The following is a 27,794-nucleotide window of genomic DNA, read 5'->3' on the forward strand; positions in this document are numbered from 1 at the left end:
CTGTATGCAATATGTCTACTATATTTGGTGTATGGAATGATTGTAAGGTGTACATGTCTAGCTGGCAGGTGTCATCTGACCTTGACCTCATTTTCATGGTTCAGTGGTCAATGTTAAATTTTTGAGTTTTGGTCTTTTTTTCTAATACTATATGCAATAGGTCAACTATATTTGGTGTATGGAAATATTTTATGATGTACATGTCAGTCTGGACGGTTTTATTTGACCTTGACCTCATTTTCACGGTTCATAGCTCAGTGTTAAGTTTTTGTGTTTTGGTCTGTTTTTCTATTACTATAAGCAATAGGTCAACTATATTTGTTGTATGGAAGGATTGCAAGCTGTACATGTCTGCCTGGCATGGTTCATCTGACCTTGACCTCATTTTCATGGTTCATTAGTCAATGTTTAGTTTTCTTGGTTAAGTCTGTATCTTAGAAACTATAAGCAATAGGTCAACTATATAATATTTAGTGTATCGAATGATTGTAAGGTGTACATGTATTTCTTGTTTGGTTTATATGACCTTAACCTCATTTTCTTGGATCATGTTAAGTTTATGTGATAGTTGTAGTAAAGCTTTATATTTAGAACTATCAACATAATATCAATGATTTGTAAAGAAGGCGAGACATTTCAGCGTGTGCACTCTTGTGATTGTACTTACAGGGTATCCGATATCTCAAAAATCAAGACATAGTTTACATGCACATATCTTACATTTGTATTTTATCTACATTAATTGTATTGTATCATATGTATATAGCCACGTATCCGCTACTCATTAAACAGGGTAATGATTACGACCATTATTCGCAATAGAGCAAAAGTGAATTTTATTATTTCAATAGATTGATGCTGTTTATTTCTATCAAATAGATTTCATTCAGACAAGTGTGACGATATTAAGATTCTATTATAATAGTTACAGAAGACTATATCTCCCTCAGTCGATGACGAGAAGTTGACTGGATGGAACTGTAATATGACAAATATTAGTTCACTCAAAAAATTTAATGATATTCATCCCACGATTCACTACAGGAGATGCAATTTCATAACAAATGACGTGTGACCGGATGTCTCTTATGTTTTAACACTTATAATTTAATTCTGCGTTAAATCTTATGTATGAAAAGTTTCCGGGTCTTCTACAATCCTTCCTTGAACGCACACTGAAGACTATTTCCTTCAGAGTACTTAGTTGTTAAAATAAGGAGATGTGGTATGATTGCCAAATAGACAATTATTCATAAAGACCGAAGGATAGATATGTTAACAATTACACGTTACGTACTTTACGGCCTTCATGAATGAGCAAAACATATACCGTACAGTAAGCTAAACAAAGTCTTAGATACATGATTTGTTTTATTAGTTGTTATTGGCTTTGAAATAGCTGTCAGTAACTGCGAGTACTCTCAGATCTGTACTTAGTGTCTTTTTGTTGTGGGGATGTATAAGTACCCGTCCACGTCCACTCTGTGTTTTTATGCCCCATCTAGGGGCATTATGTGTTTCGGTCTATGCGTCCATTCGTTCGTCCGTCCGTCCGTTCGTTCGTTCGTTCGTTCGTTCGTTCGTTCCTCCGTCCGTCTGTCCCGCTTCAGGTTAAAGTTTTTGGTCAAGGTAGTTTTTGATGAAGTTAAAGTCCAATCAACTTGAAACTTAGTACACATGTTCCCTATGATATGATCTTTCTAATTTTATTGCCGAATAAGAGTTTTGACCCCAATTTCACGGTCCACTGAACATAGAAAATGATAGTGCGAGTGGGGCATCCGTGTACTATGGACACATTCTTGTTGTTTGATGTATTTCTATTTGTATCCATCCCCGCCACATTCTTTATGTGCCTGTCCCAAGTCAGGAGCCTGTAGTTCAGTGGTTGTCGTTGGTTCATGTCTGTCATATTTGTTTTTCGTAAATTGTTTTGTTATAAATTTGGCCGTTAGTTTTCTCAATTGAATTGTTTCATATTTTTCATGTCGGAGCCTTTTATAACCGACCATACGGTATGGGTTTTTCTCATTGTTGAAGGCCCTAAGGTTGCCTATAATTTCTTACATCCACTTCATTTGAACTTTGGTGGATATTTCTCTCGTTGGCAATCATACCACATCTCCTTATTTTTATAAAGGTATGTTAAAAAAAAATACCGAGCTCCAAGGTAGATTCAAAAAGAGGAAGCCTATAAAACCTGAAAAATCAAACGCTGTACTTTTTCTACCAATGGAACGAACGGAAAAACAACTGTCATATTATCGACTTGGTGCAGGCATTTTCCGAAGTGGGTTAAACCTGATTTTATAGCTAGCTAAACATCCTACTTGTATGACAGTTGTATGAAAGTTGTTTATAGTTCTGTTATATTGACAAAATTGGATGAGCATGCCATCTTAACAGACATTATTGGTAAACGTGTCAATAATTGTGATCCAGCAGCCAAAACTGTAAATATACATCACAGACATACAACCAATTCAAAATGTGAAACAAAGCAAAAGAAAAAAACAAAGGCCGGATTCATCTCACAAAAATGACAGAAATCATTTTTCCAGACAGCTATCAACGACACACACAGATGTTACTTGTTCCTGGCTTTGGACAGTTACATAAAAAAATAATGCGCGATTTGATACCTCAATTATCCCCCTAACCTGGAACAGTAATGTAGCAACTCAGCATCAAACCCAACTTTAAAAAAACAGTTTGACTCCTGAAATCTAGACTAAGAACAAAAACAAATAACAAAAACACCAAATACACAAGGTACTCGCCTTAAATGAAATCTTGTTCATAGCCCAATTTTAACTAATAGTTAAACAATGTTCTCAAAGACTATATGTAAATAGTTCTACAACAAGAAATTAGTTCACTTCTTATATTTGTCCCATTAAAGTGCAAATAATTATGTCTACATGAAAAGAGCGGGAAATTTAAAAGATATTTTCTTCTTTCTCATTTTGTTCCTTAATTTAAAAATTATTTTAAAATGCGACAGATTATTTTCAAGAGCGTACACTAATCCGTTGTGACTGGTTATCAACATCCTTAACAAAGAAAAAATCAACCAATGACGTAAGGGAAATTCGTTTTGAATTATGAACAATGAAACTATCCATAGCAATTCAGATTCCAACACGGCGAATTGATTTGACCTGAGTGATATTAAAAATTCGTGTAAAGCGATCCACTAGTCTCGTGTTTTATTTCGTTTAAATCTTTATTGAATGCCCTTATTTAAAAAATGATTTGTAAGAACATCGGAACCAATCTATTCCTTCCTAACAAAAGAAAGAACAGAGTCCAAATGAATTAAAGCCAGATATAATAATCAAACATTTATTACAGAGTAAGATTTTAATCAGATATAAATAAAATGGTGTCTAGCAATAGAAAGTGCAGCCCGAATCAATTTAAACAAGATACAATAAGCTAACATTTATTACAGAGTAATATGTTAATCAAATATTATAGATAAAATGGTCTCAAGCAATAGAAAGAACAAGTTAAATCAATTTAAACAAGATATAAAAAGAAAAACATTTATTATAGAGTAAGATGTTAATCAGATATAGATAAAATAGTATCTAGCAAAAGAAAGAACAGCCCAAATCAATTTGTCATTAGAATTGTTTGTAACGACTGCAGCGTGAATGTTTCAGTAATTGTTAGTTTAAGAAAAAAATGACCGAGCTATTGTCGTTTGTTTTTCTCAGTCCACCACACCTTCTTTCATTCCAACATTATGGAATTACGTCATAGATTTTAAATGATACCATTCGCTCTTATCCCTTCGTGTGTATCCATGAGATAAGTATAACTGTTTATATCTTTCATATTTCCCAAGTTTTCTCACCTTTTTTTCAGTGTCTTTTGCCAAAAAAAAATTGAATATTCCATCCTGTTATGTCTGTTCAAAATATAGTGAATTGTTTTAGGGAATGCCATGATGTTGTATAAATGTTTACTAGTGTGTTAATGTTTCGTACAGTCTTGTGGCTCGTTTTTGTTAGTTAAGTTTGACATGACGACTGAGCATTTTTCTTAATCAGCACTAAATCTAACTATCTGAATGTCAATTTATAAATGATATTAACCTTTTCTCCTTCTGCTTTGGAGTCTTTTGATATTCCTGAGTAAAGTTATGCTTGGTCTTTCGATATTCGGGAGTCCATTGATATTTGGTAGTTTGATATTTTTGAGTTTTTTAATATTATTAAGACAAGTGAATTCTACTGGTGACCCTACACACTTTTTCCCACAGCTGTTTGGTTTTGGGTTGTTACAAACTCTCATTTTTACACATCTGTTTTTCTTTACAAATCCTGACCATCCGCCATCAACACAATTTTTCCATTTCTGAAGATTCAATTCTGGCAGGGAAGAACAACTTATCTCGGGATTACTGCAAAAGAAGTAAAAACTCGTTTGTTTCAAATATCCTCAAGAAAAGGAAGAAAACAATGACTATACTACTGAAGCAAATATGACCATAGTAACGGAAGGCCGTAATTTATGAAATTGTCTTAATTATCTTTATCTTTAGTTATGTATTCTGTATTTTCGCCACTGTTACATTAAGTCTGGTTCCTGAATTGACGATAGATACGGTTTTTATCTGTAATTTTAGTTTGGATCAGCCAGTGAATTCCACATCAATAAAATAAAATTACTACAAATTTGATATCAGAGCAAAGTATTTTAACATTAACCATGCAGATTCTTTCGATGGCATGAGCAAATAATCTATGACCCAAAGACGAATTAAGAATGTCTGCGAGTATGTTAAGCTGTTAATATGCTTCTTTCATGACCTACATGAAGCTTCACACATACACATTTGAAATAAAATTATTCCAAAGTTAAATAACCTTATATTTTACCTAGAGGTAGTCTTTCTGAAAACATCTCTTGGAATGCTGTTGATGTTGGTATTTTCGCAAATAATTCTAGCCATAGTTGCCTTCTTGATTTCTGTCAGCTGTGTTGGGGTAAACTTTACGTTAGTATTACCTTCATAAAAGAATCGATCACCAAATTTCAAGGCACGAAATTGCAATCCTATCATACAGGCAAAAGTAGGTCCGACTTTCCCTCCTGATATTGGGGTCTCCGAAACGCCACCGGTAAATAGGTCGATGTCCCATGGCGAACTAATGAAAAGAAACACATTAGGGTTACAATTTAAAAATGAAACTTTGTTGTAAAAACAAAATGAATAATGACGTCACATGTCCTATTAATTGTCTATTTCCAAAGTTTCTGCAATTTCTTCCTTTAAAATTTATCTTTTTGTATTTTTTAGTTTTAAAACAAACAAATGATAAAATATCCCAACGTGATATTGATAAAAGTCTTGATTTAGAAAAAAAAATCAAATTAGTACTGAAAAAATTAAGATACCACTTTATAAATGTTATGCGTCCGAAGTGCTTTTTTTATTTACCTAATCAGGAACGCACAAGGTCAAATATTTTAAAGGCAACCGAAACGTGAAGAGCAATATTAATATGACAAAAAAAAAAGGACCAAAAAGTTATAGCCGTCAACTTCCTGAGGGAGTTGACGGCTTACTTAGTCTCTTCATAATTTATAAATACATGAATGGATATGCGAATACGACTGGTAAATTTGAAATTCCGTACCTGTAAGTGTTTGCAAGTGCCAGTGCTTCGGCTGTCGAATGATGCTCTAAACCTCCCGACACGCCAGCGGTAAAATCATCGGCAGGTGTCAATTCACAGACCATTCTCCAAATATTATAACTAGCTATACCGTGATCTCTTCCTCGTTGTACATTAACGGCTGCAAGGTCACCACCAAAACCATGTGTTCTCTCAAAGAGTCTTTCGGTTAGTTCCTTGGTCATTTTTCTGTCGACCTTTTGCGAAAATTCTTCATAAAGACCCCTTGTTACAGAACTTATTCCGCCATTTACATCATATATCTTATCTGGTCGTAGGAATTCATTATGAAGTAGCGGGTTTTGATTAGAATGTAATGGGCCATTATATGCTAATCTCTGTCTGACCATGCTATGCCCAAATCTGAAAGCTGCGGCTGAGAAACCATTCCTAATCTGTGGTTTTGTCGTGGTATCATAGTGAGTAAAATATCCGGATGATTTTGGTTTCAAATCTAGATCTATCATTTGCTGATCACCAAGGATATGGGGTAAATATTCATTATAGGTTACGTGTTGTATCATGGCACCAATAATTTTTCTGGCTTCTTGGTACGCCTTTTCATCAGTCCATCCATTCGACTGTGTTAGTGTGTTAGCTATGCGATTGTGTTCTTTCATCCATATAGTTTGTAATGCAATCAAGGCTGGTTGTTGGTTAACTCTGGGATCGCCTACCGAACAAGTATGCAATTGATTCAATATGAGAAATATGTATTTAAATGGATATGTGGAATGATTGCCGATCAGACAAACTATCCACCAGACACCAAAGGACCTTGCCCTTTGGTCTTTATGGATAGTTGGTCTTATTGGCAATGAAACAACACCTCCTTATTCTTATATAAATAGTTTATACTGTGGTAAGTCGTAGTGCAACTAACACAATTCGTATTATATGAAGTCATACATTAGTTTTAATATTCTTTATTATATATAATTCACATTCTCTTAATATTCTATTACTTGGTTTTTAACTATGTGTTTATTGTCTAATATACATTTTTGCAAATGAAAAACTTTAGTTTTAAAGATCTATCAAAATTAAAATATTATCAAAACACCACTGCAATTTCTAATTCAGCCAACAAAAATAAATGAATACGAATACTTTATTCAACCAATCATCGGCCCATAAAAGGCATGTTACATATACTAATTATAAATAGACTTAAGTAATAAAAAAAAACAGTAATGATAATGTGAGATTGAAAATATGTAGTTAACTATAACAGTTGTTTTCTTATTGTAAACATTTATAACAAATCAAAGCCACAGTGTTCCATATTTCTTCATATTCACATCTGGTTGAACTGTTGAAGACATTACAAACTTTTTCGAAATTTTCGTAGAAAATTGAAAACAACACGTTTAATAATTTCATGCGTCCGAAGCGCTTTTCTGGATTTACCTTCATCAGGAACGCTCAAAGCCAAACATTTGAAATCCGAAGGATGTATAAGTACCGAAACAGTTGAAGAGCTATATGACAAAAATACCTAAAACAAATAGCCAAATCCATCTAAGGTCAACTTTGCCTGAGGGAGTTGAAACCTTAGTTTCTTTATAATTTCAAAATTTATAAACAGGCAATTTTAGAAAAGTTTGTTATAAATCATGTCAGTACCGAAGTACTGACTACTGAGCTGATGATACCCTCGGGGACTGATAGTCCACCAGCAGAGGTATCGACCCAGTGATGTAAAAAATTGAAAACAACACGTTTAATAATTTCATGCGTCCGAAGCATTTTTCTGGATTTACCTTCATCAGGAACGCTCAGAGACAAACATTTGAAATCCGATGGATATATAAGTACCGAAACAGTTGAAGAGCTATATGACAAAAATACCTAAAACAAATAGCCAAATCCATCTAAGGTCAACTTTGCCTGAGGGAGTTGAAACCTTAGTTTCTTTATAATTTCAAAATTTATAAACGGGCAATTTTAGAAAAGTTTGTTATAAATCATGTCAGTACCGAAGTACTGACTACTGAGCTGATGATACCCTCGGGGACTGATAGTCCACCAGCAGAGGTATCGACCCAGTGATGTAAAAAATTGAAAACAACCCGTTTAATAATTTCATGCGTCCGAAGCGCTTTTCTGGATTTACCTTCATCAGGAACGCTCAAAGCCAAACATTTGAAATCCGATGGATGTATAAGTACCGAAACAGTTGAAGAGCTATATGACAAAAATACCTAAAACAAATAGCCAAATCCATCTAAGGTCAACTTTGCCTGAGGGAGTTGAAACCTTAGTTTCTTTATAATTTCAAAATTTATAAACGGGCAATTTTAGAAAAGTTTGTTATAAATCATGTCAGTACCGAAGTACTGACTACTGAGCTGATGATACCCTCGGGGACTGATAGTTTCGTAGAAGTGTACAATCTGAATTTAGTCAAATTAGGAATTTGGTGTTGATGGCAGATTGTTTTGGTTTAATCTAATCATGGGTTTAATAGACTCCGTTATAGAGTTTGAAATATAGTAAAGACAACTGTCTATTGTTGAAGGCGGGCTGCATGTTGCCCTCTAGATGTCTTTTGGTTATTTTCATTTTTTTTGTCTCATCGGCGTATACTTCTTTTATGCATAATAAAAAGATAAAAATTTACACGCATTTTACAAAGTCAAATGTTTTGCAAATTGTAAATAATTGTTACATACCTGCTTGAAAACACTTTATATTTGGATTTGCTGGTAAGATACATGATGATTTGTTTGGTATGTCTTTAGGGAGCAGCTGATTGTTGGTAGAAGTTTTCAATCGACCTGAATGACGAAAATAGGCGTTCACATGACAGTGCTTTGTTGTTTTAGAGTAAATCAGGACACTGATTTTTTTTCTTTTGAATTGTTTCACTTTTTATTATCCAGTGTCCTTTTATAGCTAATTATACGGCATGAGTTTTGCTCATTGTTGAAGGCTGTACGGTATTACATTTTTGTTCACATCTTTGTCTTTTGGTCTTTAACGGATAAATGTCAGTTAAAAGCTCATTTGAGCTCATGTTATGTCCTTGTTTGTATACTATGCCGACTCTAAATAAAGCTTATTTATTATTATTCATTTATAAATGTCTCATTTGAAAAATTGTATAATTTTGTCAACTCCATAATAAAAGAATATTCTAGGAATATTGTTAGTCCAGCTACAAAATATACGTATATGTATCCAGTTAGTTATTCAAGAAATTGGTTTAGGCAGACTGAAATATTTCTGCATCTGACTCATTGATGCCGTGGGACATAGATATATCCAAATCAAGTGGTATTACCTAGTACTTTGTGGTAAATATTTACATCTATTTCAGTAATCTGCAAAAATGCACTACCAATTTCATTAACAAAGAAGTTTGAAAAAATGTTGAAAAACTCAAAAGGTCAATAAGTACTTATGCACTCAGCATATGTACATACATATAAATAACATATGAGGTATATTTCAATCATTTCAATTTTTAAACTAGCGAATCAGTCTTAATCCAAAAATACCCGATGCAATGATTGAAACTTTTGGTACTGACACTATATACCAATTCAACTATATCCCGGAAAAATGGAGGGAAACATGAAAGGTTGTAAAACATAAAAACATATTTATCATTGATTTAAATAAAACTCACCACCAGAAAATTGACGAAGACTATCGGCAGTTACTTTATTCGAACCATAAACAGCAGAACCGTCCAAATAATGTGTATTCATATTCAACTGTTGTCGTGGTCCTGAAAAAAAGGACAGTACTTTTTATTAACAATTAACATGTCTCATAAATGCGTAACTCCTTCGTCGTTCGGGTCAAGTAGGGTCACACGAGTCGTGCAGATTAACTGACATATAAAAAAGTGGTATAAAAATAACACATGCATCCAAAAACGAATAATTTTTCACATGTAGTGCATTTCTAAAAAACAATAGATTATATTATTATTTATTTTAAAAAAATTCAATTTTACAGCTTTAGACGTTGTCATTTTTGACCCTTTTCGAATGACCCATACAAACTGTTTACGGTGCAATTTCCTAGACCCCCGTTCTCCCCTCCATGTTAGCTTCTGTTTTGTACATGGAGCATGAGGAGATGGATTCGGAAGGTATATCGAGTAAAAATTACAAGTAATGCACTGTCTTTACTGGGGACAATATTTGTAGACAGATCGAATGGTGATCTTTTGGCCAGTAATGTGATGCCATAGATACCCGTACGCGTCTTTTTAGTATGGGGATGAAAACAAACGCAATCACGCTTGCTATTTTTTTTTTATTTTTTTTTATTGGATAATGTGCAAGATTATCGATATGAATGAGTGAGCTCTTTTAACACACAAAGCACTCATTGTTTTATCACATTTTGGAAAGAGATCGACACTGATGAAGGCCATTTGATGTGACAAAATATATGTCAACACGATCTCATCTCACTTTGTTCGTATATTTTTATCCTTAAGGCTATATAGTCAAATTTTCCAATTGATCTAGTGCATTGACCAAAAAGCGGGAGCGTTGATGTCTTACATTTTTATAACAATTGTAAGTCAAAACTGCTGAAGGAATGATATCGATTTTCTATTGCCATGGTGTTGTTTTCAAATTGTGTGATTGAACTAAGATTCAATACATACCATATGAGGCTCCATGTAAGATTAAACATTTTTTTTTAAACAACATCTTGGACGATGCCATAATGATAACTTCAAATACGTTAAAATATGCATAAAACTAACAACTATTCATATGTGTGGTACAATCAATAGTATTCGAAAGGGATTAGAGACTTAAAGAATGTTATATTTAATTACAAATGAGACTGTGCTCCTGGTTTTTTTATGCGTATATTTTCGGGTTCGTGGGATACACAGTGAAGCTCTAAAAAACAGTTCAAGCATGTCTATTTAGCAATTCAGATAAAGTTACATCTGAACATTTCGTACTTACCTAGTGTGCATTCCAAATTAGTTGTTCCGAGTGCTCTTACAAAGTTCATGCAAGTTCTGTTAAAGGTGCTGTAAAATGGATCATTCGTTGGCAATGGAATGGGAAAACAATTTCGCCTGAAATAAATGAAATTACAAGACAGATGAAAGATAAATATAAATATAAATATAAATATAAAATGCTCATTACTTTTAGCTAACAGATGAAAAGTAAGCTATTCTAAACCCCCACCCACCAAGTGGGATCATAGTACGATTCAATCAATTTAAGTGCGTATGTCACGTGTTTCTATAAAAAAAACATTCATCAGACACGCTTTAGACTAATCTTTTGGAAGCAAATTAAATAAAACGTTCTCAAGCATGTAAATGTTTAATCAAATATAAACTATATTTCATTACGGAAGTATGTCGTTACTACATTTTTCGTATGTCTTTGATTTCAATCTTGATTGGACAAAAATATTACAGATCAGTTCTGTTCATTCTTACCAGGCCGTCATATTGATTTCAACAACCAACCCGTCCCCATAAAATCAAATAGACGTCCCCTCTCCATTTTGGATGTGTTTTGCACGTTATTGAAGACCGTACAGTGACCTAGTTGTTTAAATCCTCACTCCTTGTTCTTTAGTGCATTCATAAACGTAAAGGACAAACATCTTCAGATTTTAGGATGTTCGTTGAATATGTAAAACACAAAAAGTTGAAAGAATCGGCATTAACTGTACATATTTCATATGAAGAATTGCCGCCTTTAAATATCCATAACATATTTGTACCTTTGCGGAGACGAACAGCAGTTCAGATTAGACAAATATTGTCCTGAAATGGAGAAGAAAGAATTATAGATAACATTTTTTTTTTAATTAATTTTGTAAATTCGATGTTAACAAAATTTTGTTTACATAATCTTGATATTGTTTTATCTGTCCGCAAGATAAGGCGTCCTTTAACGTAATTAACTAATACTTAGTACTTTGAATTTGTAAGCTAAACATTTCAATACAACCAATTACTTATGCTTTTCATAAATTCAACCACACTTAAAGGGCTCTTGTTTGGGCGGATGATTCAACTTCCAAGTGTAGATATTCGACAGAAAAACGTTCAATCACAAAAATATTTTGGTAATGCCGTTAGACTGAACTACGCATTTTGATAAGTTTTCTTACATACATTGTATTTGATTGAGCACATGGTCTCTTCGTTTGTTTTCTAGACAGACTAATGAAAATTTTGCATGATATCTTCACTTTTCTTGTGTGCAATTCATACATTGTTCCAGCGTCTTTTTTTTTTATCTTGCTGAAAGGTGAAAGATTTTTTTTTTCGATGAAAGGAAGTAGATATCAAAGGCGTTAATCAAAACAAAGAGTAGAAGAAAGACAGAAGACACCGTGTAAAAACAGTTCATAAAACACTACACAGAAAGCTTAAATTTGAGCAACACGAACCCATCCAAAATCATGTGTAAACTCAGGTGCTCGAGAAGGGTAAGCATTTCCTGTTCCACTAGAGACACCTAACGTGTTACTCAGATATTTGTTGATTGGATAAGGAGATGTGGTATAACATATGTTTCTATCAAGTAAGACATACGGTTGCCTATAATTGCTTACATCCACTTCATTTGAACTTGGGTGGATTGTTGTCTCATTGGCAATCATACTTCATCTCCTTATAAATATATATATCTATACATGTGTGTGGATTTGAATGAAAAGACGTGGTAAACATTACCATTCTAAGATAGAAGATGTAAATGTGAATTAGAAAAAGAAGATGAGGTGACAACACAACCCAGAAAATAAACCAAATAGACTGGTGTTGTAGACTTGATAGATCGTCAGGTTTTTTACAGTTAGTTCCTCAATTATTTACCTTTAGACAAAGCATTCATCTGTATATCGTGACTGATAAACTGGCCAAACTCCATACTAAAATGGCTCAAATCGTTCATCTGAGTTGTTGAGTCACTGACGGTGTGAACTTTGACACTGATGTCTCTGGCTAGAGGGAGGGGGTCACCAAATACATCAGTGGCTCTTGGATCATCCAAACCTAAAAAATTGACATTACATGTTATGTAACATTATTTGTTTAATCAGATTCAACATATTAAAGTCATCAACGATACACCGGGCTTATAATTATGTACGTCAGACGCTAGTGTCGACTGAATAAGACTTATCAGTTCCTTCCGAATCAATTGAGGAAGCATAGAAACAGAAATAAGCTAAATTTGCACGATACCTTATTTCGAATTATTTTATTCCGTTTCTTTAATGTTAATTTATCTAAATTAGTTTTGTTTGAAGTCCTTTTTTGATGGATTGATGATACTCCATTATCATAAAACCTGGCTTTTATTATAAACTACAAACTTTAAATAAAAGACTTTTTGACGAATTCAACAATTCAAGATATGAAGAGGGGGCATAGAAAGTGAAGAGGGGGCATAGAAAGTTATAAATTTGTATATGATATCATTAATAAGGGAAGATTAAACAGATATTTATTTCATGACGTTTTAAATAAAGCTGCGGTTCATCTAAATCTAGAAATATTTATAAGATATAACAATAATTAGTGCTGTAAACATTAACTTTACTTTTTGTACTGGGCTTTATGGTATTAAAAAGATTGCCTATGTAAACTGTGCACTGTTATAAGTTATAGTGTTTTTTTTTTCATGTAATAAAAAAGTAAACAAAATAATTTGTACTTTTATCATACAACATTGTATTTTATCATCATGCTTAGTATCAAATTGAACGTTAAAATGATCGGGGGATTTTTTGTTTTCAAGTTTTTTCAAAAGGTAGATTTACGATGAATTATTCATGAATTTAATATGTCTTTCTTAAGCTGGATTAGCATTCTTTTTATTGACCATTAAACTGGGTTTCTAATAACAAAGCAATATATACTAACCATCCTCATAAAAACTAGGTATAAACCTTTCAAAAGGTGTATGGGACTTTCCCCATAATGGGTTAGCCAGGTTATTACATGAGCCATCAGCTGTTCTATATTTAGAAGTCGGGTCACATTGTACTGCTCCAAATGGGCAGCTTGTTTGTTTCTTTATTTTGTTAAGAATACCATCTGGTATTTGCTCCAAGACCTTTCTACGCTGGCTTTTATCAATTCTTAACCTAAAAGAAAATGGTAAAAGTCTATGAGTCGTGAATGTAACGAATAACTTTGCAGAGTAGTATAGTGGTTGAAAACAAACTGCATTCTACTCAATGGAGCGTGCTTTCAGTACCTGTAAGCATTCTACTCAATGGAGCGTGCTTTTAGTACCTGTGAGCATTCTACTCAATGATGCGTGCTTTCAGTACCTGTAAGCATTCTACTCAATGGAGCGTGCTTTCAGTACCTGTAAGCATCTTACTCAATGGAGCGTGCTTTCAGTACCTGTAAGCATTCTACTCAATGGAGCGTGCTTTCAGTACCTGTAAGCATTCTACACAATGGAGCTTACTTTTAGTACCTGTAAGCATTCTACTCAGTGGAGCGTACTTTCAGTGCCTGTAAGCAATCCTGTATGTGGTGTAATATTGATCATTCTTGTGGGTTTTTTCCATGTTGTGTGTACTCTTTTTTTCTTATCATTTTACAGTTATTTAAGATTTATGTGTTTTTCGCAAACTGGTTTAATGTTATGCTTTTATGTAAGTTTTGTTTATCCGTACTGATCTATCAAAAAATTAAGAGGATTGAGATATAGTAAGATATATTCATGTGCATCTCCAACGTCAAGTACCTGGTCAATGATCGTCTTATTTCATACCTTAATGTCTTGGTATTTGAAAGATTTGAGGTTAATGGCAGACTATACATTGTTTTACATAATTTTATTGACTAGCTGTGATTTAGATCGTTGAAGTCTATAGATGTTGCCGTCATGATATATCTTGTTTATGTTCGTCGTTTGATTGCTAGATCCCATTGACGTTCGCCCCACGTCTTTCATTCATATTTATCCGTATTTTAAACCATACTGCCGTTGTTTAGTCATTAAAACTATATGATACTTAACAAACAAAATGTAATATGTTTTACATTACTGAATGGCTATCTAACTATAAAACACGTATACATATACAGACTTTCTTTTAAAAGAAAATCCTTTATTTTATCAAAATCTTCAAAAATGTACTGCAATTGCATTATTGTCTTATCGTATTCTAAATCACCGACTTTTTTTCCGTATGTAGTGACCGTAACCATGACTTTTCTTGATAGAAAATCGGCAACCTAACAGCGTTAATGAGAAGGAAATCCCGTAATCATAGATAAGGTAGACAATTTCACCGCCTCGGTGGTCTCGTGGTAGCATGTTCGCCTCGAGTGCGGGAGGTCGTGGGTTCCAACCCCGGCCGGGTCAAACCAGACTTTAAAATTGTTATTTGCTGCCTCTCCGCTATGCACGCGGCAATAAGGAGTAAAAACAAAAAACTGGTCGGCTCGGAGTAAGGTAACATGTCTTCCTGCGGACTGTTACCTTGTGAACTAGCACGTTAAAAATGCGGCTCAGCGTGTCTGTCTAGTACAAAACAGGGTAATTATTCATATAACATTAACATGTTCTCGTCCGGATTATGCATATTAATTTGCCAATGGACGTTAAGCAGCCATCCATCATCATCTTGATAGAAATTCGGCAACCTAACAGCGCACATGCGAAGGAAAAACCCGTAATCAAAGATAAGGTAGAAAAACGTGGACAGAAGATATTATCAATCTAACTTATTTTTTTTCCATATGCTTCATGATTCTGTGTTGATTGTTTATCAATGCTACAATCAGTAAATTTCGGCATAAAAATCCTAAAATATTTTTCATTCGGTTAAACGTTACAGATTCGTAATAAATATAATCATATAAAAAAAACCGTACACAGCGCACTTTATATACATTCGTTGGGTCAATATTTCAGTAACATTGTAAGGGGACGACCATTTGAGCTTCTTGGAGTAAGGAAGGGGGAGGATTTTTGAAAATGAATATCCTGGCCTAGTAAGAGCTGAAAATAAATAATCTTCCCAGAGACGGGATGAAAATGAATATTCTGTTACTTTATGTACATACTTACTTTATTTTCACTTTTGTACACAACTGTTTCCTGCATTTTATATACAAAAGTGAAAATAAAATAAGCAAGTATAGCAACAGATGAAAATGTTATCACATTTACATACCCAAGAATTGTCATTTCTTACGGCGTGCAGAATGATATTTTTTGCAATTATTTATATCCGTTAATTTCGCAAAAAAAATGCAAAATTGCGAAAACATGCTCTGGCATAAAATTAAATATTAAGAGAGGTCTGCATAAGCGACAAGAAAAACTCGAAGTTAATTCGAATTCGTTTCAACTTTTTAAAGCTTTTAACTATATTCAATTTCGTTCAACTGGTTCTCACTTTTCCTACATTTATTTAACCATTTTTCTTATTTTATTTTATAGAAAAGATGCCTTTGAAACTATAATTGTTCCTTCACTTATTAAATAATATGACTTACCACTTTAAGGCTCCCTTTTCATTACTCAAGACTCGTCAGTTGTGCTTAAAACAGAGCAGTCGGAAGGCGAAATCAATTTCGAAGCAAAAGAAAACCAAAAGTTACGAAGGTGCAGAACAAAAACCAGTGAAAAGGAGTGAATAGTCAAGTTGACAATAGAGAGTGAAATACATTGTACCTCAGATCGTAATCATGCATTAGAAACTTACACCGAATTCATGTAGTTTGCTATATATATATATATATATACAAGTCTAAATTGAAAACAACGTTCAAACCTATGATTGCGTTGGATAAAAACCGCAATTTTTATACGTGTGCATGCAAAACAAATTTCTTGTTAGAGGGGTCTAAATACAGCACAAACAACATTTTCCAAAAGACAAAAAATGTGAAAAAGTATATCTTAACAAAACGCATTTGACTAACAGGTCGAACAACAAATGTTTATATATATTTTAACAAAACGCATTTGACTAGCAGGTCGAACAACGGATGTTCTTAAACCCTCCTGACTGCCATGGCGATTGCCAAATAAACGGATCACCAGATGTAACAAAATGGATCTTAATTATAAATTTAATATCAAACAGAAAACAATAAACTTGCGGAAAAGATGGTATATCGCAAACATGAGGTGCAAAAATTTGTACACCATATCCGGATTTCGACAATTAATGTCTCTTCAGTGATGTTAGAAATCGAAACGGTATTTGGAAGGCCATATAATTTACCTCAATTTTGGATTGACTCTTGAATTTTGAAGAGTCGAAATAGGATGAACGGATTATATAAACCCGAAGGCAAAATAATACAAGCCCAAACGAAAAAATATAAACAAGTCTAAATTGAAAACAACGTTCAAACCTATGATTGCGTTGGATAAAAACCGCAATTTTTATATGTGTGCATGCAAAACAAATTTCTTGGTAGAGGAGTCTAAATACAGCAGCACAAACAACATTTTCCAAAAGACCAATGGAAAATGTTGTTTGTGCTGTATTTAGACCCCTCTACCAAGAAATTTGTTTTGCATGCACACGTATAAAAATTGCGGTTTTTATCCAACGCAATCATAGGTTTCAATTTAGACATGTATATATATATATATATATACAACTCGTCTAAACATCAGCCCAACAATGTAAGATCTGTTAATTTGCTTTCGCAAATTTTTTGTTCTTCCCTCGCCGGGATTCGAACTCATGCTACTGAGATATCGTGACACCAAATAGCCTGCACTGTATCCAACGCGCTAGACCACTCGACCACCTAGGCTTCACAATAATAAAGCTTTCGGTGGCCAGGTGTTACCTTTCCTCGTCAGTTTTAATCTAGCGTCGTAATACAGTACATGATATATAAGGCATGAAGATGGAATTGTTACAGATCAGCTGAAATATCTATTGTAAAGGATCCTACAAATTAATGCAAGATACAGTCACAGAAATAATTATATTTATAAGTACGTCTGAACCAGTGACAACTCTACGACAGATTTTATCCATCGGATCACCAGTGATGGTGATACAAGGCTGAAAACACATTATGTATACATAATTCGTCTAAATAACAGCCTGACAATGTTAGATCTTTAAATTTGCGGAAGCAAATTTTTTGTTCTTCCCTGGTCGGGATTCGAACTCATATATATATATATATGCATGAGTTCGAATCTCGTCCAGGGAAGAACAAAAATTTGCTTCCAAAAATTTACAGATCTAACATTGTTGGGCTGTTAGTTAGACGAATTATATATATTTACACATTTCTCTAATTCTTCGTCAATTTATCCCTTTCTGCACTCATTGTATAAAAAAATGTAATTAACGTGTGGTTCGTTTGATCTCAGTTCTTCATTGGTTAAAATCGGATTATGACGTCGAATTTTCTTGCTTTCCTCTGAATTTCCTATTGTGACTGCATGAAAAAAGGCGACCATGCCTGATGACGTCACATAGAAAGAACACATCTTTTTGCAGATCATTCAAAAAGAAGGAATAAGTTTGCCTGCATATTGTTTGAAAATCATTAGAGAAACAGATTCCACCACCAAAATCTCGTGTCATACGATATTTATCCACTCTCGACAGTTAAATTTTAAATATTTAAAACGCTCGGCGAGCCTCGCGTTTTAAATTTGATGCCTCGTTCACACGTACATTTATGCCTCGTTCACACGTACATTTAATTCGAATTGAATTCGCATCGAATGCGAATCGAATTCGCTAATCGCGTTCACACACTCTTCTTTTTTTATTCGAATTGATTCGAATTGGCTAAACCGCATTATCCAATTCGCATTAGAAATGCGTTTTTGTTAATACGAATTTTAAAAAAGTTAACGTCGTTTGGACAGTAAAGTGAATTTGACGCGCATTTCAATTCGAATTAGAATGTACGTTTGGACGTAAAACGTTTCGAATGCGAATTAAACTAATTCGAATTAGTTAATGCGAATCGAATTCGTATTACGTGTGAACGCAGCATTAATTCGAATTGAATTCGAATCGAATGCGAATCGAATTCGCTAATCGCGTTCACACACTCTTCTTTTTTTAATTCGAATTGATTCGAATTGGCTAAATCGCATTATCCAATTCGCATTAGAAATACGTTTTTGTTAATACGAATTAAAAGTTAACGTCGTTAGGACAGTAAAGCGAATTTGACGCGCATTGCAATTCGAATTAGAATTTACGTTTGGACGTTAAACGTTTCGAATGCGAATTAAACTAATTCGAATTAGTTAATGCGAATCCAATTCGAATTACGTGTGAACGCAGCATGAAAATTTAACTGTCTCGAGTGGATAAATATCGTATCACACTCGATGCAGTGGTAGAATCTATATATATATATAACTACGTCTAAAACAAGTGACAACTCTACGACTGATCCATCCATTGAAGGTGATACACATATTATATTCATAATTACTCTAAATATCAGCACAACAATGTTAAATCTGCAAATTTGCGGAAGCAAATTTTGGTTCTTCCCTCGCCGGGATTCGAACTCATGCTATTGAGATATCGAGAAAACACCGCCTGCACTGTGTACATCGCTCTAGACCACTCGGCCACCTAGACTGAACTAAATATTCAGCTTTCGGTGGCCTAGTGTTACCTTTCCTCGTCAGTAGAATCAAGATCTGTAACACAGTACATGATATATGAGGATCATACTATAGAGATATCGAGACAACATATATATATATATATATATCTTTCTAAACAACATTTAACACAAATGATCATGCAAAACTTACTTTTTCACGGCATTCTTTGCAGTTTCTATCATGACCTGGGCATTTTCACTTATTTCTATGGCTTCGAGACTGGTAAGTAAATGCGGACCGAAACCTTCTGTCCGGATGTCTGGTGTATCAAATTCTGAATAAAATCATGGTTTTCTAAATTAATTCCGTATTGTATGATGATAATGTAATGAAATAACGAACATGTAGATGCTCTACCTAATTTTCGATAAGATAAAGAAAGAGATTACTAGTATTAGTCTAACTAGTAACAGAGTAAGTTATGTCTCTGAATTTTTTCTAAATAACAAGAGTGGAGCTTTAAACACCTAAGACTCTAGTAAAATTCCTATCAATATCACGTGCATGCTTTAAACCTAGAACCTTGTAAGAGGTTGGCTTTATTTAAATCTTATCGTTTATCTCTAATCTTCAAATAAATTCTTTTACTTGTCTTAATAAATTGGAATAATACATTTGGGTACTTGAGTTATCTCTCTCTCTCTCTCTCTCTCTCTCTCTCTCTCTCTCTCACACGCACACACACACACACACACACACACACACACACACACACACACACACACACACACACACACACACACACACACACACACACACACAAACGCGCGCAAATATGTATATATATATAAGAGTCCATAGAAAACAACCAACCAATCCATATCAACGATTTGTATTACCTAATGAAGAAAATATTTCGTAGAATTGTCTCAAGTAATGAGCTCTGAATATATAAATACATTACTTCTCAATAATTGTTCCGTTCTGTCATCTTTCCTGACTTTTGCGGTAGCTGTCTTTAATGCTGTTTCTATAGCCTTTCTCGAAGGTGCTTTTTGGGCTACGTCTATTCTAGTAATTCCTGCAATGCCAATTTTCCCAATCGAGTTTATGTCAACTCGGTTTATTCCTGGTCTTCCTGGCCTTACTCCTGGCCTTATGCCTGGCCTTTCCTGTTGACCTTTTATATTTGGTATGATTATTTGATCCAGTGTGCCTTTCATTAGAGCGTTTAGATTTATCTGAAGACATCCTGCTGGTCCAAGGATGAATAACAGTAGTAGTAACGCATATAGTTGATTCCTAAATCATACGGAACTAAATGAGTGAGAGCATTAACCTTGATTTTGAATGAAATAACGATATGAAAAATAATCTCTCCGATTTAAGGTCAAGTATACATAATTGTGTATATATGAAATTTTGTATGCATTTACACCTCATTGCACCTGCATTTCGAAAAAATGAATATGTGGCATTCATAATACCACAGATTTATTGACTTTAAAATGTGTGAAAAGGATGTATGTGTGACCAGGGTAAAAGCAGCTTCGTTTATTATTTTGGACTTTAATATACATTTCTCAATTTTGATATTTTAGACTTTAATTCTCTGTGTTTTATAATTCATATTATTTTCGTTTCTATTTACATTTCATATCCAGGACTTCAATCAACATGCTTTGATATGCATTTAATTCTCAGTTTGGCCATTGAGTGACCTGTTTCACTCCGTTAGCTAATTAGTGACATTTTACCTTTTTCATAGCTATATGTTTTTAAATATCATAATCAGATTAGAAAATTAACCTTATTCTTCAAGTTCTAAAAATAGTTTAATCCTTGACAGTGAACAATATCACTCAAATTAATAGTTATTTGTTATGTTTATTCTTGTCATTTCAATTGTGTATAAATACTTGTTTATAATTTTGATAAGCAAGATTTGGACTTAGGACTTTACACTGAACACAGTCCATCTGAAATAAAAGGATCCATGCTGAATTATTGATTTATTCATCGCTAGTTCAGAGTTCAAGAGTTAGTTTTCACCAGAGTTTCAGTCTCAGAAGTGTCATTGCTATTCAGAGCAATCGTTCGTTGTGTGATCAGGTGCATCACACAGTTTCAGTAACAAGAGGCCATTCAGTCAGGCTCTTGTTTCACACCCTACAAGTCACCACCAATCTGTCACCGGGAAATTGGGTGACTTGTAGGGTGTGAAACAAGAGCCTGACTGAATGGCCTCTTGTTACTGAAACTGTGTGATGCACCTGATCACACAACGAACGATTGCTCTAAATACCAATGACACTTCTGAGACTGAAACTCTGGTGAAAACTAACTCTTGAACTCTGAACTAGCGATGAATAAATCAATAATTCAGCATGGATACTTTTATTACAGATGGACTTTGTTCAGTGTAAAGTCCTAAGTCCAAATCTGGCAACCTCTGTGTTGACGTAATAAGAAGGTGGTTCAAAATGAAATCTTGCCAGGTTAGCGATGTATTTCGATGCCTAATTTTACTCAAACAAACAAAAACAAAAACATGTAAATTTTTCAATATTGTATGAAATTGTCTTCAACAGTAGTGTATACAACAGAATAACATTTAAGTCGTATGGCTATTAGGGTTAGTATTAGTATTCATTAACTTATACGGGATCGGACTTTAAGAATGCAATAAATTCAGGAAAAACTGGCTATACTTATTTTACTGATTTTGTACTATATTAAACATTTCTCGGCTTTTTGCAGTCTTGGTTTTATATAGCTATTAATATAACTTTGCTGTAACTGTTTCAGCTTGTTTTTCGCTATTAGAAATAAAGTACGTGTATCTAGAAATTGCCGTTTGCAAATCTAACTGCAATTTGAAAATAACTATTCATTTGTTTAAGATCATGACAAGATGCATTTTTACAGTCGTTAATATGAAAGACTATTGGGGACCAGTATGTAAACATCGGCAAGCACCCAATTATGTTAACTGGATGTAATAGAGTATTTTCATGGTAAGGCCAAGATTCCAGAAACTCGGCACTTGATTCTCTGACTCTGGCTGCATTGATAGTACAATTGTAATGAAATAAAAAAAAAATGTGAAACTGATTTCAAATTGCAAGTCAATCGCTGTTTGTTAATACAACTGTTATAGTCTTCCAAGTTTGTGATAAAGTATTTCGTTTTTTAATGCAAAAATTGTAAGTACAAGAATTGTTTATACAAGAACATAAAAACCTAAAGAGAATCAAACAAACAAACAAGTTAGCAACTGTTATTACACTGTAAAACTGCATAAATTTACAAGAAGGAGATTCAAGGTTTTAAATGAGATTGAAAGTGAGTTTTTTCTCTCACAGTTTTGACAATTTTGACGATTTTGAAATATACTCTAGATAAAATTTTTGGAGTTTAACTATATATATATAATAGGGCTCAAAATAAAGATGTTATAAACACATTATTTTGAAACAGGTATATTTGCACCTGCTACATATCATACATGCATTCAAAATATACAATACTATATGTAACAAAATAATGTAAGTTACCGAATATATTCAAATAAAACGAAGAAAAAAAAAGTACAATAATAATTGAAGAAATTATTTTTTTTTATAATAAGCTTGTTATTTTAGAACTAATATCTAAAAAATGAAAAAAAAACAGATTTTTTGTGATTTTTTAGCAAATAGCATTAACATAAACCTAAAACTTATATTTATTTATTTCTCTTAAAGTAAACAATGTCTTACCACATTTTGTATGATAACAAACCTTTCCACCTGTATTGTTCAACTTGTTTTTATATATGGTCCACCAGGATGACGTTGTGACCATATCAAAATTTCCGATCCCGAATTCTTGGAAGGCATTAAGGTTGTCTGGGTCACTAAGTCCATTTCCTCAATGAAAATAAAAAAAAACACTTTCCAACTATTTACTTCTACATTTTTATCTTCGAAGTTTGATTGGACATATTTTGTGAAAGAAAATCTGTAAACTGGCGAAGTAGCAAGACATACTTAACAGGATGTTGAATCGTATTTCAAATAGTATGTCAAATATTGTATGTAAATCAATGTGTAACAATTTGCTGCATACTAAGCGAGACTATACAACTTTCACTTGATAAAAAATAAAGAAATAGAAGGGAAATAAACGTCAATTAGACAATAATGCAATACGATACAGAAACACCAAAAGATATCTAGTCTAAAAGGACATCCAGACATCCGGTCTTTAACAATAGACAGTAATCAGAGAAGACGTGATTTTTTTATGCGGACGTCGTGAATACAACTGGAGGGACGTAAATTCTGTTGTAACTTTTAACGAGAAACTGAAATGCTTTATTATTTGATATATAAGATAAATAAAGGTAACTTAAAATCGTGTATGACTCTAAATTTGTTGATTGAAATCATGGCAAAGGTTTCAATAATTTGCACGAGTGAACAAACAACCACAAACGGATTCAATATACATTCAAACTTAGAAAAAGTACAAGTGGTTTACCTGAAGTAAATACTGACGTAAATACAATCAATCAAATAATAAATCTTATTATACTAGTCAATGAAATGTTTGTGTATAATGATAATTCATTAAATATTGTTAGGTACAAGTATAAAACAACATCCGATATGATTGCGCACAAGGCTTGTTTCTTGAATAAACTTCTATAGAAACGCTAGTTATGTTAGCGTAACAGAGCACAACATCAACAGGATCAGACAGAACAGCCAACGTCAATCTTCGGTCAGCTTTGCCCGGGGCAAGTTACAACCTCGAATATACCATAATTACACCTTTTAAGAAACTGAAGATTTATTCAGGTATTTAAATATTTCCGGTTTTCATTTTTTGGAGAGTTTGATAGTTCCTGTTGAAGGTTATACCAGAAAAGCGCTTCGGTCGCACCAAATATATAAGTTTTCATTTCATTTTATTGACAAAATGTATCATTGATTCCTACCAGTATCATATACCTAGCTTCTCGGTAGATGGCATTGGTAGTTACACAGTTTGCTAGTGACCACTGTGTAACGAATTTATCTTACCGACTATCTTAACATGTGGCATTTAGACCAGTGACCTGTCAAAGTGATCAAGTCTTCAATATAAAGAACCTACTTCAATTGGTCTATCCAAAAAACAAATGCCAACAATAACAACTTGTTAGCTTTTAATGTGTTTTATGAATTCATTTCAATCGTTCATCATCAATTTCTTCATCTGCTGTCCGGGTGAAACGTTTCAGTTTTTTCCTCAACCTTAACCAATCATATTCCTAGAAATGTATAGGAGGTAAGATAATTGTGCATATTATGCGCCCTTCACATACACGCATTTTCTAACGAGTCCTCACGGACACAACTCGCATCCGTGAAAGGAGAGGCAATTTTTTTGACATGTCAAAAATCTTCTTGCGATTGTCCACAGATTGAATTTTCCACAAATAACTCGTAACAATCCGTAAGTATCGTAAACCGCTTGTAAACCGCGCGCAACAACACGTAACCATCCGTTAACTGCTCGCAAGAATTCGAAATGACTAGTTACATTTGTTTTAACAATTTGTTAGGGTTAGATTACCATTTGTTTACGGATTATTACGAATGCTTACCTGTTGTTTACGATTCATTCGGGTCGTGTTACGATGGCTTTACGGATTGTTCCGAGTTTACGAATAAATACGTATGCTTAAGGAATAGATACGTATTCTTAAGTATTGTTTACGATTCATGGAAAGGTATAACGGCTGCAAAATCGTAAGGACTCGTAAATAGTCGTAATTTACTCTATTATTTTTGTCAGGGAAAGGCTACTTTTACATACGTTCAAAATTTTGATAATGCATCAATTTATTTACTTAACATTAATGTTTTGTCCATAAATGCTGACTTGTCGTGTAGTATAGTTATATTAAGGTCTTTGCGGGGTTTTCTTCAAATCTGTATTCTTTAATCTTAAGTTCAAATAAAGTGGATGTAAGTAATTATCGGCAACCGTACGAAGAATTTGTATTTTGTGACTTGAAGCTGTCATTTTACCTTTTAAGTTTATTCACTTTTTTCAAAAGTATGTTTCAAAGAGTACTCTGTGCGATTTACCCATTCAGTTATTATTTCTGCGATTAAAGGTCATTGACACAGAAACACATACTGGAGCACACCAGACACAGCCCATCATCGAAATGAAGAGTTGATGTACAAACGAGTTGAATTATCGCCAAACACTGGTCATTTTGGTGATCGATTTTTGATTTAATTCATTGTTAAGTTCAAACATATGGGAAAGAGATATGCATAGATATCTATGGAAATATATTTACGAAAGCATTAGTTTTGAAACCGCCGTCAACAGCTTGTCCAGTTCATAAAAGAATTAAACAAAATAACAAGTCATAACTACCATCTAAACAGAAACTGTTCGAACGTTTTCCAGATTCACAGGATAATATTTCAAAATATATTGAAAAGCTTGATGACAATTATAATGATGATGATGGTGATAATAAGAATGATATATCTTTTGGTGATGATATCCAAAATATTGTCGAATTTTTACCAGAGGTCATAACTTTCTTGAAGGAAAACGAACAGCTAACAACTATAAACAGTTTTTTCGAAATGATCAAACTAAGACAAAGCTTTTCAACCAAATTTCGTATCTTCTTTTTTAGATTATTTAAACTTCTAAGGTCATATAATATAAGCCAAACGAATAAAATCAAACTAGCATATTGGGAGTTAATTGTTCCACGGAAGATTTCTTCGATTTAATGTTTGTTAAAAAATACACAGACTAAACCGACTATGTTTATTTAGTTCATGCAACAGTATACAGCAATTCTTGCTTTGGCATTTGTAACAATATTTTCTAACAAAATTGACAAAAATCTTTCAACGCGATCGGACGTTGAGACAATACACCCAAATAACTTTAAATTTTGATTATTATTTTTATGCAAATATTCATTTAATATATGCAAAATTCATTCTGTAATATATAATGTTATCAAAAAAATGAAGAATCAATATAGAACACAAAATGAACATACTAAACTGAATGTCCTGTTTACATGTGGTGGTGCAAAAGGAAGTCACAGTACACCGACAACGCGAAGGAACATATTATAGAGGACACCGTTTTCATAGTGTGGTACTGACATATCATTTGTTCTAATTTTCAGCAATCTTAATTGACAAGGATTGTCAGTTTTCCTGCTCACAAACACGTTGAACACCGCCACATTCTGTATGTGCCAGTCCCAAGACAGGGAACCTGTAAATCAGTTGATGTTTATTGTTGCTGTCAACCATAATTGATTTTTCGTTTTTTTGTTTTTAGCTCAAACCATACCATGAATTATTTAACAATTTGCCACTTTCATAGCTTACTTTACGCTTTCGGTTTTGCTCATTGGTTATCATAACACATCTTCTCATTTTATATCTTGCGTTTTACTTATGAAAACGGCAAACGACGTGACTTATCCCAAGTTTTATTCAAACTCATCGACTGTAAACAAATAAGTTTCGATATTTGTATAGTGTTGTATGCAAGCCAAATGAACAAATAAAAGTTAAGGATAAGAGACATCAATGCCGATACTAGTTGAACTCATGATCATGAATGTTATGTTTTTAATTACAGACCCAAAAGGAGTATATTGCCTCCTTGTTTTACATACTGCTACATATGTTCGCTTTAAATAATTACTATTTTCGCTTTGTATGGAAGATGTCCAGCAGGCCAGATATTCAACGGTTTTTCATTCTTTTTCAAGACGAATTTTTAGATTATGATAGTGTGACATCATATTTACTGAAATTCGCTATCAAAAAGATATTTTCTATAGAAATTTGGTAAAAACCAATCAAGCCTAGGGTACGGCAACTTGCTCTTGTTTACAGATTTACGGTACGGCAACTTTTTTTTCCAACTGTATGTCAACTTGCTAGTTTTAAAAAAATTATATGCCATCCTTTTCAAGAAATAGTGCTATAAGTTCAAATACCTAATTATGCTTATTTCTTATATATCCGAGTTTACATCAGATATGAGATGTAATGTAATGTAGTCAATTTAAGTACATTGATCAAATGAAAAATCAATTTATCTTTTCTCCCAGTCATAAAATTTTGATATTAAAAAAAAATTAAATTTATTTAGGCGTTTACAATTTGAATACGATACATTCGACAGCGGATACATTTCTTTTACAATTTTGCTGTGTCTTTGACATGCTACTCGTATGGTTGAATGACAGCTGTCATTAACAAGCAAATTCAAATGATATTTTACATACACATAAAGTGTAAACTAGACTAGTTGAACTCTGTTAACCTTGTGAGAAAATCTTTTTTATTAATTAGGAATGACTCGCACTACACTTTGATCGTCCTAAGCATGAATGAAATATTTGCCACTAGACGTTAAGCAACCCACAACCAATCTTACACTTTGATTATCCCATATATCATAGTAATGTTTACTTGGAAAAATGTCTTTTCCCCATATGCTCTATTTAAACAGGTATTCAGTT

At 33.4% G+C, this 27,794-nt stretch overlaps 1 protein-coding gene across 1 annotated transcript; it reads right to left on the reverse strand.

Annotated features, from left to right (window-relative positions):
• Window positions 1-3,496: 3,496 nt before the first annotated feature.
• Window positions 3,497-20,531, reverse strand: LOC127718780 (peroxidase-like). The gene is made up of 11 exons (XM_052224830.1): window positions 20,199-20,531; window positions 19,445-19,568; window positions 13,573-13,796; window positions 12,520-12,699; window positions 11,418-11,460; window positions 10,637-10,752; window positions 9,325-9,426; window positions 8,366-8,470; window positions 5,652-6,363; window positions 4,890-5,159; window positions 3,497-4,411 (listed from the first exon to the last, which is right to left on the reverse strand). Exons 1-11 carry the CDS (start codon window positions 20,455-20,457, stop codon window positions 4,099-4,101), a joined length of 2,448 nt encoding a protein of 815 aa, XP_052080790.1. The 5' UTR covers window positions 20,458-20,531; the 3' UTR covers window positions 3,497-4,098.
• Between the last annotated feature and the right edge of the window lie 7,263 nt (window positions 20,532-27,794).

Source organism: Mytilus californianus, unplaced genomic scaffold (genome assembly GCF_021869535.1).
Source record: "Mytilus californianus isolate M0D057914Y unplaced genomic scaffold, xbMytCali1.0.p SCAF_10, whole genome shotgun sequence".
Lineage (NCBI taxonomy): Eukaryota > Metazoa > Mollusca > Bivalvia > Mytilida > Mytilidae > Mytilus > Mytilus californianus.